Below are 22093 nucleotides of genomic sequence, written 5' to 3'. Positions count from 1 at the left end.
GTTGGTCCATATATAATAAAACTGGCTTAAGCTTGTACACCAGACCGGATCTGGTAAACCGGCCCAACTCTAATATGTATACATTATACACAATAACATTGCATATTATACAATAACAATGTGTGGTGCATGGGTGCGTCAGCTGTTCAGCAACCAGACTGCCTAAGGAAAGAAATTGTTAATGAGATGGATGCTGTGTGATTTGATGATCCGATTAGGGCTTTCTTCTCTTCTTTTTTTTGATGGAAGGAGTGAGAGCAGAACAGGGGTGGCTACTGTCCTTAATTATGTTTTGGGCTTTCCTTTTGCAGCGGGTGGTGTAAATGTTATGAAATTGTGCTTGTTCTGTGCCAATGACTTTCGCTGCTGTCTTTACAGTCTTTTGTAGCAGTCTACAGTTCTGAGTAGTCAGGTTGCCAAACCACACTGTGTTACAGCCTGTAAGAACACTCTCAATGGTATCCTCTATATTAAAATTGGCTAATGGGTGGGCGGGCCGGCGGACCACGGCCCGCCACTATGCCTCAGACATAGCCATAAACAAACCCGATACGCTCATATCTAGGAATGTCACTATGACTCTAACAGAACCATAAACAAATCCGATACGCCCATACATAGACATATATAGAGATCTGGTTGTCCAGAGCCACAGATCCGACCGCTGTGCCCATATATGGTCATGCACAAATATGGGACCAACCGACTTCAAACTCTGCGCGTGCATCGGCACGCGCAGAGGGCCTGCCAGTTAAGAAATGAAATACCCAATTACAGATACAGTCGCCCAGACCAAGACCTCTGAGTTTCAACCCCAGTTTGGATAGTATTCCAAATGGTATTAAACGCAGAGCTAAAATCAATAAACAACAGACATAGGTCGTTTTTTTCTTTTCAAGGTGTACTAAAGCAGTATGCAGAGTATGTGAGATAACGTCACACCTACAGCTCTATTGGAGCAATAGCTAAAACAAGACTGACATGAAATGTCATTTACAGCTTGGCTACCAATATAAAGAAAACCAGTGTGTCTGTGTTTGTTCTAAGCTGGTCCACCTGGAATTGCTGGATAGCGAAAATGACGTAGATGACCGTACCTTTTTTATTTACCTTGGCCTGTCTCATAGGCCTGCTTGCATCAGGTCTGTTCCGGTTCAGGGGCTGAACAGCACTGCACACATACGGGTATTACGGGGCTTGGTCGAATCCACCATTCCTTTGCTGGGTCAAACAACAACACAGCTTTCACCATTGGAATTGCTTCACATAACGTACACATTGTTTTTTTTTTTTCATTATAGTGCAAAATATGTCACCGGAGCTCTGCCCCTTTTAGAGTATGGTATGGGAGCCAATTGTGGGCCGTCCACCAAGACAAAAATAGCAAGACATACCATCTCCGGTTTACTTACTGTATTGCGTGAAACAGCGAGTGGCGAGATTTGCTGTCGGACGCCGGCGCCTACTTAGGAGACCATTTGTAGGATTTGTGTACCGTGTTGCCTCTAGCGGCTCCAATTGGGATGGCATATATTCCTAAATTAACCATCTTTGCCGTCCGTTCAGAGTGTGGGAAGCCATTGGCGACCCCTCATTGGCTGGCCTTTTGCCAACAGGGAGACAGGGAGAAAGTGACGACTAGTTCCAGCGTCTGTATATTGACAGCTTTGCCAAGCTGTAAAAAAATAGTAATTACGAACCTGTTGAGTGTAGCATGTCTTGAGGATGCCATCTTGGCCAGCAGCTTTATGATCCTTAACCCTTTTAAAAGTTCTACTAGAACTTACATCAGCCTCTGTCACCTCCAGATCGACTACATTAGGTGGACACTGTGCTTTGTCACTGGGCCCAAGTTGTGAAGTTCAAAGCGGGCACAAGAGTTGTTCAGCTCAGCTGGGAGAAAGGCAGAGGTGTTGGTGTCCAAACTGGGATTTGTAGTCCATAATTGCCTCCACATCCAAGCAAGTCACATCCACCGTAGTCATTTTCAAATCTATCCCTAAATTGTATTTTTGCAGCTTTGATTGCACTCCGTAGGTCATACCTGGCTTTTGTGTAGCGTGTGTGTGTGTGTGTGTGTGTGTGTGTGTGCCATGCAGTGAAATAGTCAAATTTTCTGGGAATGTTTTTTGAAAATGTTTTAAAATTATAATAATTAAAAACAAAATGTAGGAAACAAAATAAAGGGATATTTAATCGTGACTCATAAAAATGTGTCCGCGACCCACACATGGGTCCCGACCCAGTGTTTGGAAAACAGGGCTTTAGTGAGCCACTATACCTGCAGACTCCTTCATTGGCCTCTAAACAGACTACTAAATAGCTAGACAGTTGCCAAAGACCAACCATCTTGTTCCATCTGTTGATTAATCATATAATACATGTTTATTGTTTATTAGGATCCCCATTAGCTTTTACCATGACAAAAGCTAATCTTCCTGGGCTCTGACGATTAAAAATGTATGCAGACCTACTGTATTACCCAGTGTGTTGTACGAATAATAAACACACAGTTTCAGGCTGCCGGATCTTGTATTCTCTGACAGTGGTTGAGAGTATATCCATACTAACTAACGTCCATAAGTATATCATGCACAGTATACGTCTGCTGCTATATGCTCACGCACCTTTTATCTTATCTCAGGTACCATGTGTAAATATGTAGATAACGTGTTTTTTTTTGTTCTCTTGTTTGATCTCCTTTCCCCCTTGCCCCCCCCCCTCTTCTTCCCTTTCTTTTTGTTCTATGAAAATAACGATACGCTGGGAACTATGCACGGAAATGAATTTCACCCACTTTTTAACTTCTGTAAACCTGTGATGTGACAATAAAGCTGATTCTGATGTCTCTCTTCCAGGTGGTATAAGCTGAACTCAAAAACCGGGAAGAAGGAGAAGGAGCGAGGCGAGATCCAGGTCACGGTCACGTTCACCCGCAACAACCTGACGGCCAGCATGTACGACCTGGCCGTGAAGGACAAGAGCCACTCCACCTTCACCAAGTTGAAAGAGCGCATGAAGGGGAAGAAAAGAGCCAGCGAGGAGGACAGCGCCTCGGACATCCTGGCGAGCGGGTACGGCACGCTCGTCAAGATGCGCAACCGGCTGCCAAGCGACGGCGGCGGGGAGGAGGAGTACGAGGACGACGAAGGGGGCGAGGCTCGGCGGAGCAAGATGAGAAGCTACTTCCTGCGGGGGAAGTTAAGGAAGTCGTCGGACACGCGCTCCAGCACGTCGCTGGGCTCGGAGAGCAGCGAGTCGTCCTCCAGGGGGGGCAGTCTCAGCCCCACGGCGGGCATCAGCGTGGTGGTGTCCGACCTCTCCAATTCGCCCAGCAACAGCAGCAACCTGACGGCTGATAACAGCCCTGGTGAGAGTCACACGATCAAGATCAAAATCACTTTGTTTGGTCCTATGCATACCTTTTCAGATGGGGGGGGGGGGGGGATGTATGAATTTGGGGTCCTTGACACGAAAAGGTTAAAACATAAAATAGGGGAGTTGAATACCTAATCTCGGTTGATGGGAAGACTCCTTTCATCAATAGCTACACAATAACTTCTCTTATTGAGCTTGGTAGGTACAGAACATACTGTGTAACACACACTGGATGATGTAACGGCCTACTGAGAATAGGACCTCACATTCAGTACAATGGGATGGTTGCAGAACAAGACGATAGTCATAGGCTATACTTTTCACATTGCTTAACCCATTCAATCCTGGAACGCATCTGTGTCATTTTAGATTTGAGCTATAACCATTATTTTATGCTTTGGCTATTCAAAAATAGCAGATCTACAAGCTCATAGCGCTACGAGCTTGTAGATCTGCTATTTTTGAAAAATCTTGAACATTTGTAATTCAATACTTCTGGAGGTCCATGGAACAAAATATTTTACAAATGTTCACTTTAAAATATATATATTCAAAGATTTGCACACATTTTCACGACACTCAAATCGACACTGAGTGCCACGCCATGAGCTTGTACATCTGCTATTTTTGAATAGCCAAAGAAATCTAAAATGACAGATGCGTTCCTTCATTGAATGGGTTAATGCATGTACCAGAGTGGCCACTGGTCAGACCTAATATTGAAATCAGTAATTTCATTTACATAGTGATTGTGTTAGTGTATGTGGAGTGCTAGTTGGCATGGTTTTGCACTTGGAATGGGAGTACAATTGGTTCCGCTGTGCAAGACAGGTTTTGCCATCCCAGAAAGGTAACTTAATTTTGTTCCAATATTTCTTGAGTCCAGATCTACTTGTGATTCTGACCTGCAGTGCTATGTTGAAAGGCCAACCAGGCAGTTGGTCAAAGCCTTTATGGTGTTTTATCAATTGATAGGCAGCTTACAAAGTGAATGTTCCCATTGATTTCTTGGAGCAATTGTCTCTTACTTTCTTACTTCTCCCTGTCATTTTCTTCGTCAAGTATTTCCTACACAATATTGTGTAGTTCCATGAAACATAATATTTCAACTGTTTTAGTTGAGCTTGTCTTTTGAAGTTTTGATTATAGTAAAGCTCGTAGTTTCCGTGGATTTCCCATAAATTTACTCCATTGCGATTTCAGAAAATACTTACTTTAGAGTTTTAACTCTGGTTCCAAGTCAACCAACTATGAGGTTAAGTAGTCAAGTGTAGTAAAATGTCAAATGTGATTTTGGGGGTGTTAACGTTGCCACCAATCAGAAATGTCGCTGCTAGACTTTAGGTTTGTGGGTACTGTCGTATTTCTCCATGATTTCTCCACGTGAATATAACAACATCGTAACATTCGGTTAATTTCATGCAGACGTGTGGCTTCAACTGGTACATACACTATACCATTGTTTCACAACCACGTAGCTCATGAGTCTATCGTGAATGGTTATGACATTATGGTTAATAATAAAGTCCTCCTGTCTATTCAGAATATCAAGGGATTTTTACTTCCAGAGCCTCACTGTTGAGCTCTATGGGACAAACCTGGATAAATAAAGGTTTAATGAATACAAGCTGTGATTTATAGTGTCACGTGTATGTGATAGAAAATATTATTACCTGATTGAATCAGCCAAAGTCTCTAATTACTATTATCCTGTGTCTGTCTCCCTCTCTTGCTATATCTATAACACTTTCTCTCTCTCCCTTCCTGTGTATGTCTCCCTCACTCCTTTTACTCCATGTCTCTGTCTCTCATTGTCTCTGTCTTTTTTTCCTGCCTCTACTCCTCCCTGCTGTATGTCGTCCATCTTGGCCCCCCTCCCCCACTCTCGTTTCACAGAGCACACAGACACCTCGCCCAAGTTGTCCCCCCTCCACCACGGAGGTCACTTCAGTGATGAGGAGATTGGTGGGGAGATCACCCTCTTCGTGCCCCAGCCCTTCGCCCGCTTCAATGGAAGCCACACCAAGCCCACGGAAGAGCCTGGCTCAGGGAAACCCGTCCTGGGAAATTCTTTGGGCTTGCTGCAGAGGTCCATGCCAATGTCCATGTCACTCCAGAACCTCAGGCCACCAAGGGCCGAAGAGGAGCTGCCCAAGGGCCCTGCTGGAGATGGCCGGCGCTGGTCCTTCGACAAGGCCGGTGATGAGGAGAAGGCGGCCATCGCTGCGGTCCTGGAACAAAGCGGGTGCCCCATACTTGGATTCGGAGACTCAGTAGAGAGACTGGGGCAGACGGAGTCTGCCACGAATCCTCCTCCTGCCTCCTCCTTTGGGGCAGTGGAGTCCGTAAGCCCGGGTAAGAAGCAGAGGAGGAATCTGTTCTCTCATGGCAAGAGTGAGACTTCGGGGAAGGGGCAAAGCCAATCCAGCGTTGAGCCCCAACACGCCCCAACGCACACCCAGGAGAAACAACACAAGGGAGGATGGTTTGGATCGAAAGACAGCAAACCCAGGTGAGATTAACCACATGAACCCTAGCGACTAGCGTCCCTATTCTGGGCACAGAATTGTTGTTTTGCAACACGTTGTTTGTAGATCATCTATTTTTGCTATTTGATGTGCCACAAAGTATATACGGTTTAAGTGGTTAAATGGCCACAATGCAATGTGAGAGAGAAAGCGAGAGAGAGACATTTATGATACTCTGTCACAGAATAATAGAGGGCTAGTTGTAATATGAATGTGAAAACCTATAAAGGCTCTGTACCTCTGTCACGATGAGTGCTGCGGGGGTTCGCCACATTCAGGAAGTGTCTAACCTTACCAACAAAAGTGTCAAGACAGGAAGAGCGATGGTGTTATTCTGAGAAAAAGAGAAAAAGCCTATAAGTGGTACCTGTGGTCCATTACAAACAAGCTCCTTAGTTAGTGTACACTTAAAAGATGATGAATTGTCATTTCCCTGTGAATTTGAAAAAACAAGGGCCTTTAGATCACTGGTTCCCAAACGTTTTAGCTAGAGACCCAACAGAGACATTTTATGTCTCCCCAGGACCCAAACTAGTTACTAAAAAGTAGATCGGCTGTTTTCACTGCTTCTTAAGTTTTCTGAATTTATGGAATTTATTATTTTTTTATGTGTGAAATTCTTTTGAAAGATGTTTGACATTCGTTTCATTTCTGATTTTTGAAAAAAAATCTTTTGAAATAATAAACATTGTAGTAAACGGGGGGGGGGGGGTTTACTTGAGACCCATTAAAAATGGGTCCGCAACCCAAAAATGGGTCCCGAGTCCCGACCCATTGTTTAGTAACCACTGCTTTAGATCATCTGGAGTAGACAGCATGAGCCGGCACAAACATTATGCCTGTATTGGTTTCATGTTCCCCACATCATTATTCCCTGACTCCAATGTGTAATTGCATGTGACCCGTATTATATTGCCTTATGCTTGTTCTGCAAAACTGGTGGCATGAAAGAATGTGTTTGATGTGGAGACCTGTATTGTACCAGCAGAGGTGGGAAGAGCACTGAAATATTTTAAGCATGTAAGAGATAGCGCTAGCTCAGTGATAGCTCTGAAGGGCTAGCAAAAAAATGTCACTCAGTAAAAATACTTTCATGCTAAATCTGTGGGAAAAAAATATAATTTGATGCATCATTGTAAGTCTCAGAGCTAATGCCTCAGGTTAATGATAGGTAGCCTTTATGATGGTCAGTACATTTTAAGCATTTTCTTTTATTTGAGTGTATTAACCACTCTTGTGTGTAAAATGTAAACTTCCTCAAGCCAAAGTAGAAGATAAAATATAAAATAATTCTAAGTAAAGATACAGAAAGATTCTCTGAGCGCTTTTGTTATGTAGCTATTTTAGTTTATTTGTGCGTGCATAATAGCAGGGAGAAGAGGATACATTTACAGATGGAACATTTACAAGAAAAATAATGAACTCAGTCACTGGGCTTTTCACAATAACAATTATACTCAAGTAATGGCAACTAATTAGTTTTCACATCTGCGTACCAGCATGATTGTTAGAAGGTGCAGGATCCAGTTCTGTATTCCATGTGCCCTACGTCACTTCCTCCCCCAGCAGTTGCTCTCTCAAGGCTCTGGTTACAGGCTTACAAAAGCAGGTATCTGCAATGCAGATGGGGTGGGGTGCTGCTCCACCAAGGCCTGAGTCCCAGTCCACTTAAGTCAATATTATTGCTCAAAGTGAAAATGATAAATGTGTGTGTGTGTGTGTGTGTGTGTGTGTGTGTGTGTGTGTGTGTGTGTGTGTGTGTGTGTGTGTGTGTGTGTGTGTGTGTGTGTGTGTGTGTGTGTGTGTGTGTGTGTGTGTGTGTGTGTGTGTTTTGAATTTGCAAGTGTGTGTCTGTCTATATCTGTTTGTGTCTATGTACATGTGTTTTACTGTTTGTGTCTGTCTACATGTGTTTTACATCCATATATATCAATTTATTTGAAAAAAAGGGGGAAATGAATAGTGTAATTATAGCTTCACTTCTGTGATCACTTTGAACACCCATCATTGTGAGTGGGTTTAGTTATTGTATTTGGATAGTGAGTGCACTAGACATTTATCTTGCACTTATCCCTCACAATTATACTGAGCACAATGCTACTGTACTTATGGTTGTATTTATTTTTAAATTAAGCATTGAATTATTGACTATTATTATACTGTTGAGAGAGATGCATATATATATATATATATATATATATATATATATATATATATATATATATATATATATATATATATATATATACACACACACACACACAAAAAAAGCTACTGTGTTGCCATATATTTGATGAAAGCTAAATCTTTACCAGACAGATGAGAGCATTCTGATTTCCACAGGTCAGATATTCTGGACACGAGTACATTGGATCGTATTTCTGACTGCTCTACAACTAGAGATTTTCATAGCCTGCACTCTCATGCTTTTTAAAACCTTGGGAATAGTGCCAAGTTGGCACCAGCATTGCTACGCAGCCACTATGTCCAAGTTGCATCAGCTTTCTCGCTATACAATACAAAACTGACCACCTAACATATACTGTAAGCCCAGAATGGGTTTAAAAGGATATAACTAAAATATATTTTTCAAAACACCTTGAATATTGTATTTCTTTTAGAAACCATTCATCTTTTACTCAAGAGGGACAATGCCCGTAGCAAGTTGATGACGTAATTTCTCCATGTGTGGGCCAGCCCTATGGAATTTATGGAATGCATGTGCAAAAAAAAAAAAACATATTTAAAATATTGATTTGATGCTCATATTAATTTGAAGTATTAATTTGTTTTTTATTTTCACTTGCATTCCATAAATTCCATAGAGCTGGACCACACATGGACAAATGTCATCATCAACTTGCGACGGGTATTGCCCCTATTGAGTGAAAGATGAACTATTTCTAAAATAAATACAGTATTTAAGGTGTTTTTAATTTAACATTTTAGCGATATAGGACAAATATAATGTATTAATTGGCGTATTAGCCAGGGATCCTTTTAAGAATGAATGAATGATTATTCTGATTTGACCCTATACAGGAATCCAGAATTGTTCCACACTCAAAAGCATGCCAAGAGTCACAGACTAAGAAAGAATACTTATTTTAATTGGAAATAGGAAGAGGGTACAAAACCCCTACCACACATACCTAGTCCTGGAATCAGTCCAGGCCTTGAATGAACTTGAATTGCTGACTTGACTAAGAAATGAAGACTCAAGTGTTAACAATCCTCACTAATCAGCAGGATGGTGTGCCTTCCTTTCACAGCCCGGTGGTATCACCTAAGCTAGAGCCCAGCACTGACCACTACTCCCCCCACCACCCTCACCTCCCATCCCAACCACCCAGTGATCACCCATGGGGTCCCCCTGTACCCCCCATAGATCCCCCTGCTTCTCCGGGTTCCCCCTTCCACCACACTAACCCCTTCTCTCACTCACAAACCAGCCCACCTCCCATGTCCCCGGCCAACCCATTCTTTCCTCTGCCCCAGTGTAACCCTTTCTTTGGGGACAAGCTAGCCAACCAAGCCCTCAAATCTGTGCCTCCACCTCTGCCCTGTCTCTCCAGTTCTCGTCCACCGATATCAGAACTCTTCCCAGAGCATGAAAGGAACCCTAACCCTGCCCTGTGCCATGGCCAAACAAGCCCTGAAGATCCTGTTGCCTTGTACAAACCTCAGCAACGGCCTCTTCCTCCGGTTCCCACAGAAGAAGAGAGGAGATTAATCAAGGAGTTGTCTAATCCTTTCACATCTTCCGGGGCTATGGAACCAGATGCAGAGTGGGACGCAGACTTTGAATTGTTTACAGCTGGCAGACTGCAGTCCCCCGGGAGCCCAACTACACAGTGCAAGCCCCATCACACTGTGCTGAATGGCCCTCAACTGGATCACTGCAGTAACAAAGGAGTGTTACTATTGACCACGGACATGAATGATGCACTACACCCCCAGAATACTTGCACAGAGACATCAATTGAGGCAAAGGAAGTTACTAATCACGTTATTAACTCTGACATGGAAAACCCAGTCATGTTTGCACGGTTCCCCAATGCTAACACACATGAATGCATGGAGGGTGATAATATAATGTTGGCTGCTTCTGCTGATGCCTCTGCTCACTCACCAGAACTGGGTGTTTGTCTTGAAACTATATCTAACCACAACACTAATGCTATTGCTGCAACCACCTCTAATGCAAATGACATCCCCTGTCATGACTGTGATCACATACACAGCATACACACATCTCCGTGCCCCAGCCCTATCCGTAAGCTCCACAACAACTCCCCAAATGCCTGTTCTTCAGGTATCGGAAGCTCTGCAGAGGAGGATGTTCCCACCAGTCTATCTCCTTATTCTGCATCCGAGAAGTTTTCAACGTCGTCTTCATCTGAGGATGTCGAGTTCCAGACTATTGATGGCACCTTCCATGAGAAGTGTCCTGAAAAAACCTGGAAAGAAATTATAGACTGTTCAAAATCTGTGAATCCAGTTTTCAACAAGTCAGATGTCCTGTCTGTCTTATGTGATGATGCATCTCAGTTCATCCAGTTTCAAAATTCTCATGACAAAGAAGTGCAACCAAGTGGCGCTGAGGGGCACAGGCAGTTATTGGCACCGCAAATTACGATCCCTCCTCTGCTACCCCCCATGGTCATCACAGAGGAGTTCGGGGATGATGAAACACTCTGTCTGTCACCAAATCTACCTGATATCTTGAGTCCAGACCAGCTGCCAAAACCCTCAGTCTCTTTACAATCAGTCAACGACCATGGAAAGGAGATACTTTGTAACCTCAAAGAACCTCAAGGGGGTATGGGAGGTTTTTCTGAGGATACAGATAATAACACCTTAATTGACAACACAAAGCCAAACATCCCAAACATTATTTTGGATGATAAAAATGTTGCCACATACACTTCCTTTCACATCATGACCTCCTCCCCCTGTGACAATCCATCCTTGAAGGAATCACCTGTTGATAGCATTGGCTTAGGACCACAGAACTTTCGCAAAGGTTCTCCCAGACCAGACCAGCTTTTCGGGGATTTTCTCAACTCCAGCTACATCGGGACCAGTCCTGCTCAAGGCCAAGGCTTTGACAACTCCCTACTACACACAGGGGTTTCTGATCAAAGCCCCAGCAGCCTCCTCAGCTGCAGCCTGTACGTGAGTGCTGACACAGAGCATTATCAAAGCTGCCTAACTCACCACTCCAATGCCTCAGAGGAAAGCGTGGGCAAGCTAGGGGCTGGAACGCTACCCTCTGCTTACTCAACAGTATGTGGAGCAGAGGCTTGTGATGAGGTGGGCGAGTTTCAGTCAGTTTCAGTTGCTGACACTGAGCCTGTGTCTGTTCTGGGTCTAGAAGATTCTACAAATGAATGCAGTCAATGTGACGATGAAAGCAACCAGACTGAAGGACTGGAGATGCTGAATGCAGAGAGGACAGTAGTGTTTGAGTCATGTTTCACGATGGGGGAGGACTTAAGTTTACACATACTTTCTAATGCACTTACGGACTCTCATATAAGCTCTGTCTCCAATGATCATTTTTCAGACCCCCCCAAGACAGAATGCACTACACTACAGCGCTCCCACTCTGAGGGCACCATGAACATTCAATCTGACAGCCTCCACATGCCCTCTTTTGGCAGTGACCCTGGTTTGTCTCTCTACTCCTCCTCTGCCTCTGCCCAGCCTGTCTCTGACCTTTCTCCTCCTTTGCCCGCCTCCTCTTCCTCCCTAACTGCAAAAAGTAGCTTCCCCTCAGCTCTCAGCCCTGTCCCGCTCCCCAATGGCTCTGTGAGGTCACCACCCAGCATGGCCCCACAAGCCACTGTCCCAGCTCTCTGCACTGCACTGCCAACGACTGACGCGCCGCACACAGCTTTGCCCCAGGAGACATGGTGGCAACCGGCCAATCAGGAGAACAGGTGAGGTTGCGTGCGGTGCTGACTGCTCAGGTGTGGAATATATGGCAGCGAACCTCTTCTTACGCGCCGCTTCCAGCATTTCCTATTTTTCTTCTTCTATCTTCTGTTCAGTGCCTTCAACCTTCTTCTTCAGGCATTTCCCCTTCTCTTCTTCTTTTTCTTCTTCCTCTTCCTCTTCTTCTGTGCCTCAAGGGATTTCTCCTGTTGTGGTGTGACCATCTCTTTGTATCCCTTCTCAGACACACACAGACAGGAACTCTCACGCACAAAAACACAAACACATCTCAGGGTACGCAGACACACATAATTCAGCGTGAATGACACTATCCTGCAGGTGTCTGTGGCCGAGAGGGTGGGGGGGAAACGGAGCCACAGTCCAATTAGCAGTTATTATTTTCCATCGCTCCTACCACAGGTCCCCCCCACCCCCCCATCTCTCTCCCTAACCTCCCCCAGAGTCCAAATAGTGTTCTCACACAACAACAGACCTCCATCTCCATCAGGAACTAGGCATGTACTGTAGATGAAGTGAAAGGGTGTTGTCTGTGTGTCAGATGACATTTTTACCACTATTTCTCCCTCCTGTCTCACCTCGGCTTAGTTACGCACTTAACATAATCATACATGTTTGACTGCACAAATGTGTGTAATTAATTGTCAATTAAATGAATACAATTAAATTATTTACAGTTTTAATGATTTAATGAAATGACAAGAATTATGTAATGACTTGAATGTTTAAAAAAATATATTTGAGGATGGGAATTTTCCACACGATTTAATGACCTTGTGTTTTTAATATGATTTCCATTTCCCCTGAAGAACTCTATCCCATCTCCTTTTCTTCCAACCTCTCAAAACCTTTTGTGGTGGTAATGGGTGCTTTCTGGTGATAACTTCTGATAACCATAACACTCTCTCTCTCCCTCTCTCTGTTGTCAGTAATGTCTCTCTCTCTCTCTCAGTTGTCAGTAATGACTGTTGTGTCTATCCTTATCCCCCCCTCCCCTCTCCAGCCCCCACCCTGTGAAGCCACTGACCACTGCCATACTGGTGGAGGAGAAGAGAACAGAAGGCCGGTCGGTGCTGGAGAAGCTCAAGTCTACCATCCACCCAGGGAGGAGCGCCCAGCACAGCGAGCAGGAGGCAGAGAGCAAAAAGGCATGCAGTGATGATGATGTGATAATGACTGTAATGTTATTTGCATAGTGCCGTTCATATCAAAACAGGTGTTGCCCCAAGTGCTTCAGAAATTATTTTCTCACTTATACTTCATATTTGATGAAGTGAGTGAGCAACGAACGGATGACACTCAAAACAAACTCCCAGGAATGGCAAATAGGGTATGATTAATGTCATTAATTAATGTAATTAACACAGTGGAAGCTGTGTGATATGACTCATATTCCGATATAGGTAATCATACAACATATCACGATATGGCACATTTTCTGTAGATTCAATGAATAAAAATATTATTTATGACTACATGGAAAGGCCTACATTTTGAATGATATACTAGACAAATGAAAGGCACTCACTCATATTTCATTATTTATGTCCAACTGAAATATATTTTTACATTATTTTAGACACTCACCAATGGCTAGATGAAGACAGGCCAAAACACTGTAAGCGCGTCCAATCATTCAGCTGAAGTGCAAGGATGTTGTTTGGACATCATCTGTAGTGACAGAGACTAGGATCCCCACAACAACCCCAGAGCTTTCCTGAGACATCTGGCTATAATTTTCTCCCTGTCTGTAAAAACACTGACTGCAGTGTTCAGCCTTGAATGATGTGCGTTGTCAGGCTCATTTAGGGCCATGTCACTCGGCTCATCCACCACATATCTGTTGTTGTAGTGTACAATACCTTGTGCATTTTCTCTTGCTTTGGTCCAGCACTCTTGATATAAATGAGGCAACTCCACATGAGTGAAGTGTTTTTGTCTTGGGTCGAGTGTTACCACCAACTCATGAAACCCATGTCTTTGCAGATATACAGTAAGTTGCAATGGTAGTTGTTATCTCCTTCCATCTTTGTGATTCTTTGCCATATGGCATGTCGCAAGCAAAAAGCCTCTTGCAATGTCTTTTGTGGCTATTGGGGCGACCGATCTGTGACATTCTTGCAAAGTATTGTTTTCTGGTCAGTGTCAGACTTTTAATACGACAGAAGTAGCTCCTCTTTTAGGTATAACCCCCTTGTTTTGTGTTGGCTGGTCGGAGTCTTTCCCCTATTCAGAAACATTAAGTGTCATGCTTCTCCATGTTGGTTTGTGTTGCCTTTCATTCAATGTGCGGTATGGAAGAATGCAAACCTTTGTCCAAAAAAAAACAATTATGTAAATGTTGCTGTAAAGCCTGTGACATGTAACCTGACTCCGTCAAATGGAAGAAGCTTGCGACACACATTTTGTTTCACAGCCTAAATCCATTTGAGACTAGCAGAATCGGTAGCAGAATCGATGACAAACAGCGCTTCATTTTTTCAAGATACTTGGCAGGTGATTGGATGATCCTGCCCCTAGCAGCCGCTGATTGGTTCGCAAACGCAGCAACCGGGCAGCTCTACTCCCTGTGCAATCCCAGACTCCTTCCTGAAATCAAATGCAAATGAGATTTCCAGAGGGAGGGGGGTTTACCAGGCTATGTGACATGTGTGACACGATAAAATAATATAGAATAATATGGAACAATAGACATTTGTATATTGTTATAGGATGTATATCGTCATCTTTTGTAGTAATATTAATAATACTACAAAGTTGATAACTGTTCTGTAATGATTTAGTACAGGGGGTCCTCAGAGTTGCTACAGGGGGGCTTCCAAATCTTTGAGATGGGAACCTTTTTCTTTTTATTAACCACTTGAAACCTAGCATCAACGAAAATAGCCAATCTACATTCTCACATGCTCAGCTATTTTCAGATGTAGATGACAGTGCTGTCAAACAAGTCTATGAAGCTATCTATGAAATCTATGAACAAGTTTAATCTGCAACACAATTGTATACAATACTGTATGTAGTGGGGGTCCCTGCTTCATCTCTCATCCAAGGGGTCCTTGGCCCGAATAATGTTGAAGACCCCTGATTTAGAACATGTGTTCCATGCATGTGTTGCATTTTTTTTATGGAGGAATTCTGAAAAGGACATTATGTTTCTGTTTACTTAGATATTGTATTTATTACAAACAATTGCAGCGCAATGCTGGCCCACTATGAACTATTTTCATTTCTATTCCCCATCACTTTTCATTGACATAATTTCTTTCTCTTTCCCTCTGTTTTCCTGTCTTTCTCTCTTCCACTTCATCCTTTGTGCAGTCTCTGACGGAGGGAGCTGGGTCTTACTACCACCTGAACCACAGTGAGCTGGTGGCCCTGCTGGTGCAGCGGGAAGCGCAGCTCCAGAGGCAGAAGGCAGAGTTTGAGTGCCAGCGGGTGCTACTGGCCAAGCGTGAGGTGGAGCTTAAGAAGCTGAAGCCGCAGGTCCGAGATCTGGAGGACTACATTGATACGCTCCTGGTTCGCATCATGGAGCAGACGCCCACCCTTCTGCAATTTGTCTCCAAGAAAAAGTGACAAGGGGGGAAGTGAAGGACAAAAAAAACTTGAGTTTGCAGTACAAGTATGCATCTGTTCACTCTAACCTCCACACCACAGCTGTCTAGTCTTTTCCACTGCTATGCTGTCCTTTTTTATATAATGAAGCTCAGCATTGAGACACAGTCTGGGCGATTGTTTCTCAGCCGGCATGCTTCTACTGTGTTGAAACACATCCTCGTTGAAGGGGTTTGGTTTGTTTGGTCGGTGAATCTAGGAAAGGTAGTGGGTCCTCAGGTTCGTTTGGTAACCCCCCCTCTCCAAATGCTTCCATTTTGGAACCTACTGATTGTAGAAACATTGAATTCCTCCTTTTCACTTCACTTTGTCACATCACCACTTCATAATGGATTTCAACCATTTCTTTCACAAATGGTGAATATCCTCTTGTGGAATGAAACTGTTCAAATGTTCCCCAATAGACAACAAGTGCACCAATTAGCTTTGGAGCTACAATCCAAAACAGCAGGTATAAGTATCCACTCTTGTCATGTGCACAATATTGGGGGAAGTTGATTGTAGGGTTAGAAAGATTGTTCAAAAGTGTTCTTAGCCAGCAAGTGAATGGTTTTATTTTATGTTTCATAAATGCACGTAACAGTGCTGAATATCTTTTTTGCTTGTTCCTTTTTCTCTTCTTTTTTTTTAGCATGTTTTGACATTTACATATAATGCTCAGCTGCATAAGCTAACTGATCTGAAGTAGTTTGAGTTGGGACACATACAGTACAGCGTAGGGCTTGTCGTTATCAGGTGAAGACAGTATCACACACTGTAACCAGTCAGTATCAAAGTCAGCCATCGTCGCTTCTCTAATCTAATGCTTTTTGCCGTCGTCCCTACATTATCAACATGATTTTTACCATTGCCAAAATGCCTAAAACATGTTAGTACTTGACTCCTCTGTCCCTTCTCTCCCCACCTGTCTCTCTGTTTGTCACATCCGCTTCTGCTAAAGCACGCAAACTGCTGCTATGCTTTCAGGTGTGTTACAAAATGGATATATACCGTATCTATGTACAGCATATATGCCATGGAAATGCCAAATGCTGCCTTATTTTGTTTTCTTGTCCTATATAGTTCCTGAGGTTTGTTTTGGTATAGCACCTCGTTTTACTTGTAGGGGCCTGGGGGCAAGCTTTGAAAAACAAAAGCCATCTGTTCACTGAGTTATTTGTCCTATACTTTGTTACAATATTTTTTTAAATCATTGCACAAAAATAAATGGTATGGTATGTATGTATGCATACCAACAGAAATATTTTACTTTAATTCCGGTAAAACACCAAATGTTACAGCCAAGCCTTGAAACTTAATATATGGAGCAAAATTGATACACCGTAAAGTATTCTGATATGACACCACCTTCAACAGCATTTGTGGATGTTCTTGCACTACTTTTTCTTCAGAATTTACTTTCTACTGTACCCATCTGTTGATGTTGGTATAGCTGCTGTAGATCTAGGATCACAGCGTACTACACTTTCCGACAGAAGTCTTGACTGTTTCGAGTGTTTAAAGCAGAGGTTCTCAAAGTCGGGTCTGGGGACCCCCAGGATCCTTGAGTGGGTTCCAGGGGGTCCACTGCTAAATTAGTTAATATAGCATCAAAAGCATCAGTTTAACCCTATACAGGCTACATCGGCTATTTGAAAATGGCTATTTAGCTTGTAATTAGATCGGCTATTTGAAAATAGCCGATCATCAAGCTCACGATTTGTGGGCTTGTAGATCTGCTACTTTCAAAATTAACATTTTGGAATACTTTTGAAACATTTAGCAACACAAATCTTGTATCTTGTCCCTGACACAAAATATTTTTAGATGTGGGTCTGTGGCCAATTACATATACATTTTGGGGTGAAGATGGGGTGAACATGAAGATGTTTGAGAACCTCTGGTTTAGAGAAGCACTTACCAGCAGTTATGAAGAACTGGGCACCATGTTGGAGGAGTGAGTGTCATTGCCAATGACAATAAAGAAATTGCCTATTTTTCTGAGATGGTAAGAATTTTCAAAGCAAAATCAGAAAGGAGAAAATAAGGTTGCTCCATTTCCATTTTTTGTCACTCTTACAACATGGTGGCGTGTTTCTCATTGCTCTTTGTGACTTAGCACTTGGCTACAATGACAACACACAAATGACTGAGCTTAAAGCATACAAAAACATTGGAAAGACTGCCATATCATCTCAGTTCTGCTATAATTGCAATATCAAGTGCATAGATTGACTGTAGAGACATTAAATGTGACTTTGCATTTATCAAGCAATTGCCGTCCTCTCCATGTCTTCCATTTTGAAAAGCATTTATTTTTATTTATTTTTTGTTTTAACTCCATTGTATTTCGTCCTCGGTCGTGTAGCAGGTGGAATGTGCTTAAGGTAGAAATATAACATTTGGAAAGTTTACAATCCGTGATGCAATTCTGTTTCACAAATTTTGTATATTTAATAAAGAATATTTTGTGTTTCTTGCTCACAGTATGATTTGGATGTAAATCTTTCTTTATGTGCATTTGAGTGGACTTTGTGTGCTTGTATCTGTGAGCTTAAATTACACAACAAGGGTTTGGCTATTTGCACAGGTGTCCTTGTTTCACCTTCATTTCGTACCAGATTTGGGGAAAACTGACTTAAAATATTTGTAATATGTCTGTTGTTATTAAACAGCCATATAACAAATGCAAACTTCTGTAGCATGGTTAAAATGTTTATGCTAATAATATATTGATATCTATCTCATCTCTCTATAGTATGTAATCTGTTTTGTTGTGGCCACAGACTGGCAGCAGCACTACTACTACTAAAGATTACCACTAGAGGGCTATGTTTCCCCCTACACTGTATTAACCTCGCATCACCAGTCTTTCAAAAACAATGTAGTCGAGTATGATATTGCGAAACATTGTTTAAAATGTTGAAAGTATAATCTGCCACTGGTATTTGCGCCGTCATCAGACAGTTACATTACCCACGCCTTCTATTTTCTTTCTTATAAAAACTAAAATATCAGATGTTTCACTGGGAACTGTAGTTTACTTCAATGTTCAAGATACTTCCTGTTTTGTCCAGCCAGCCTGAAAAACGACATTACCAAGAATTCCACTGTGATATGACTGTTGACGGCATTGTTGCCATGTCGTCTTATTATAAGCGACTTTGGGCTTGTTTTTCTGTAAAGTGCTTTTGGGCTTGTTTCTAAACTGTAGTTGCTTATTTGGGCTTGTTAACTATTTTTGTTTAAACCAGTGGTTCTTAAACATTTTCATGACCCCATCACCTGTTTCCTAGGCTTTTCACTGTGTTCCACTTCCTGTCTTTTGATCCAATGAAATTCAATGAAACCGGTCAGATGACTAATGATATCCAATGAAATCCGACAGGAAGTGGAAAACACAAGCCTAGGAAACACTTATTTTTAACTCTATGAGGAAACAGGTGGATAGATTGGCTGTTTGTCAAATAGCCATAGTTGCTTCTTTTGGGCTTGTTTTCATAGACCTGATTGCTTATATCTCTCGCAGAATCTGTCAACACTGGCTATAGCCGCTAACTTCTGGTCACAACTCTGAAATAAGTGCGTGGTCAGACTCAGAACAGTAAACAAACAAGTTCACTGAGTTGTGAATTCGGATGGTTTGCGCTGCTTTTCAACTGCACCGTGCAAAATGTCAGAGTCTACGACATTCGAGTATGGAAAGTCACGTTTCGACCAGGTAGTTTAAAGTTATTTTCATGCACTGTACAGTTTACTATTGACAACACAAACACATTCATTACATCCTTATTGTGTCCAAAAAGCTCAAATTCACCAGATTGAATGTGAAAACTGGTGACTGACGTTTAAATCAGGGGTCTTCAACGTTTTCAGGCCAAGCCAGGACCCCCTAGCTGAGAGAGAGATGAAGCAGGGACCCCCTATATATTGTATAAAAGTGTGTTTCTGATAGACTTTTGCTGCTTTTTCCCCCCCTCTACACCTATAACTCTTTGCCAAAATTAGCCGATCTACAAGCTCACACTCGCGCTGCTAGGCGTTGTGAGCTTGTAGATCTGCTAATTTTGGCTAAAGTTCTCCTCAGAAAAGGGATGCTAGGGTTCAAGTGGTTAATGTAAAAAATATATATATCACACAAAGATTTGGCGGCCCCCCTGTAGTAACTCTGAGGACTCCCTAGGGGTCCCGGACCCCCTGTTGAAGACCCCTGGTTTAAATGATACTTTAAGTCGGTGGTTCTCAAATCTTTTCATGTGAAGGACCCCCACAATTATATGTATTTGGCTGCGGACCAAAAAACTAAAACAAACAAATGATCAAAGATTTGCACACATTTTCAAGATTTAAAAAAAGCAAGCTCATAGTGCAGCACGAAGTGACGCGCTATGAGCTTGTATATCTGCTATTTTTATAGCCAAAGTATAAGATATGGTTAAAGTGATTTTGCTGGGGACTCCCTGGTATCCCCCCTAGGACCCCTGGGGGTTCCTGGACCCCAGTTTGAGAACCAATGCTTTAAGTAATATTCTATGAATAGAATTTCCTAGTATTTAATGTATTTCCCCTAGTATAAATGTTTTGAATTTCACACATAAACGTTGCGCAAAAGCTTTCCTAAATGATCCTGTTGCAGGTGCAAGGTGCATAAGTCAATGCAACTGGAGTAAAGGTGGACACTCACACTCTCCTCCTGTGAGATGTGGATGGATCCTCATGGTTGAGCGTGGTACTCAGTGGTGGAAAAAGCACTCTTTTTACTTAAGTAAAAGCATCAGTACTGCAGTATAGAATGACTCTGTTACAAGTAAAAGAGTTAAAAATGTACTTGACTAAAAGTACAAAAGTACTGGTATCAAGGTGTACTTAAAGTACCAAAAGTAGGAAGTACTCATTAGGCAGAATGTCCCATTTCACAATTTTTCAAATGTATAAAAATCTTACATAATGGCAGATAATAGCAGATATGCTATTTTCAAATGGCCGAAATGCAATATAGGGTTGAAGTGATTAATGTATGTTTTGTAATAATAATAAAAATCTACGAAGTAACTAGTAACTCAAGTTGTCAAATAATTGTAGTGGAGTAAAAGTGCAATATTTGCCTCTGAGATGCAGTGGAGTAGAAGTATTACAAATTGGAAATACTCCAGTAAAGTAAAAAATACCTCAAAATTGTACGTAAGTACAGTACTTTAGTAAATGTGTTTAGTTACTTTACACCACTGGGACTGTTGTTCCAACGGGGACCTCTATTGGCCAGATAAAAAATAGATTTGATACCCAGTTTCCACACCAAGACATTTTGAACTAGCCATATGTTCAGGAAGTTGCAAGGCACAACAGTTTGGCAGTTGCCAGATTTTCATTCAAATTAAAGACTGCTGTAATTAAGTCTGAAAAGAATGGACGTTGCCCCCCCCCTCCCCTCCATTATAACTTCCTTATGCTATTAGGAATAAATGATAAAGAGATACATTTCTGGCACAGCCTTTGAAAATTTTAATTGCCATGGATGTGAACTGATTCACTCCTCTGGAGAGAGAGAGAGAGAGAGAGAGGGAGGGGAAAAAAACACAGTTTGTAGAGGTATTAATGAGGAGCCTCCACCTGGCGTGATAAAACAACTGGCGTTCTGTGGTGTCACAATTTACTCTGCGACAGCTGCCCATGTCGTCTGGTAACGGGTGGAGAGAGACATGTGTGAGTTCCTGAATTAAAGGCACAATCCCAAATGTATTTTGGCCTGATAACAATCTCTCTCTCTCTCTCTCTCTCTCTCTCTTTCTCTCTCTGTGTGTTTCTATTTCAGAACACTTTCTTTGGAAGGTTCAGACATTTCCTGGATGTGATTGACCCCAGCACACTCTTTGTGACAGAGGTACAGAGCCTTTATCACCAAATATGTAATAACTACTTAGAACTTTAACATGACATTTTTTATAAGTTTGTTTGCTTGTTAAAATCAACATCAGCACCACAAACCCTTCCCCTGCTTAAGATCATCATGTACATGTGGTCTACTTTATTACTACCAGAGCCGTATGGAGAGTTATTACACTAGCGTTGACTCCCATTGTAAGAATGGAATGTGGAAGTGCTCTGTCTATCTCAATGGTATAGTTCCAATGTTTGGAACTATAGCCCATAGCAGCCCACTGTGCGGCGAGATCTGTCTGAAAATAAATCTACTCAATTCTTAACTGTGGCAGACTGGGAAGTTTGGGGGAAGACAGTTTATAGCAGTGGTTCTCAACCTCTGGGCCAGGAAAAAGACCATCATTGCATCAAAAGTAATAATCAACAAACTATACTATAAAAACGGGTCAAACATTGGCCAAATTGTCAAATAATATAAGGAAGAGGCAAATCTTTTGCAAAGCAAGCTGTTGTGGAGTTGTGGACTTGTAGATCTGTAACTCTTACACTCTGTACAAATGGTGTGCATACTGGTTCCATTTGTACACACTCAGGGTTAAATCAAAACAGTGGATTTGTAGATTGGGAGATTAAAAAACATTTCTAGGCCCAGGAGAAAGGCAGAGGCGGGACTCAATCAGTATATGCACGGGACTTTTTTTTGCCACCACATCATCTCTGGTCTGGCATAATATTTCCCCCTGGCCCAGGTGGCG

At 42.3% G+C, this 22093-nt stretch overlaps 2 protein-coding genes across 4 annotated transcripts in view; both read left to right on the top strand.

The window, feature by feature from the left end:
- Positions 1-17947, top strand: part of rab11fip5a (RAB11 family interacting protein 5a (class I)) — a 33013-nt gene extending 15066 nt beyond the window's left edge. Inside the window, exons 2-6 of one of the 3 annotated variants that reach the window (XM_084044449.1) lie at positions 2859-3370; positions 5275-5890; positions 9482-11851; positions 12868-13012; positions 15183-17947. In XM_084044449.1, the coding sequence (XP_083900575.1) occupies positions 2859-3370; positions 5275-5890; positions 9482-11851; positions 12868-13012; positions 15183-15440 (3901 nt within the window). In that variant the 3' untranslated portion in view covers positions 15441-17947. Of the gene's footprint in view, positions 1-2858; positions 3371-5274; positions 5891-9178; positions 11852-12867; positions 13013-15182 lie in introns of all 3 variants that reach the window. The other 2 variants (XM_084044448.1, XM_084044450.1) reach the window with 2 other exon arrangements.
- A 1070-nt stretch (positions 17948-19017) lies between these two features.
- The window catches only part of sfxn5a (sideroflexin 5a), a 35343-nt gene continuing 32267 nt past the window's right edge, over positions 19018-22093 (top strand). Inside the window, exons 1-2 of the mRNA XM_084045264.1 lie at positions 19018-19179; positions 21271-21339. Of these exons, the coding sequence (XP_083901390.1) occupies positions 19132-19179; positions 21271-21339 (117 nt within the window). The 5' untranslated portion in view covers positions 19018-19131. The remainder of the gene's footprint in view (positions 19180-21270; positions 21340-22093) is intronic.

This window comes from Gymnoscopelus microlampas (genome assembly GCF_963454915.1).
Source record: "Gymnoscopelus microlampas genome assembly, chromosome: 20".
NCBI lineage: Eukaryota > Metazoa > Chordata > Actinopteri > Myctophiformes > Myctophidae > Gymnoscopelus > Gymnoscopelus microlampas.
The sequence above is the reverse complement of the archived record's forward strand: the minus strand, read 5'-3'. Positions and strand labels throughout refer to the sequence as shown.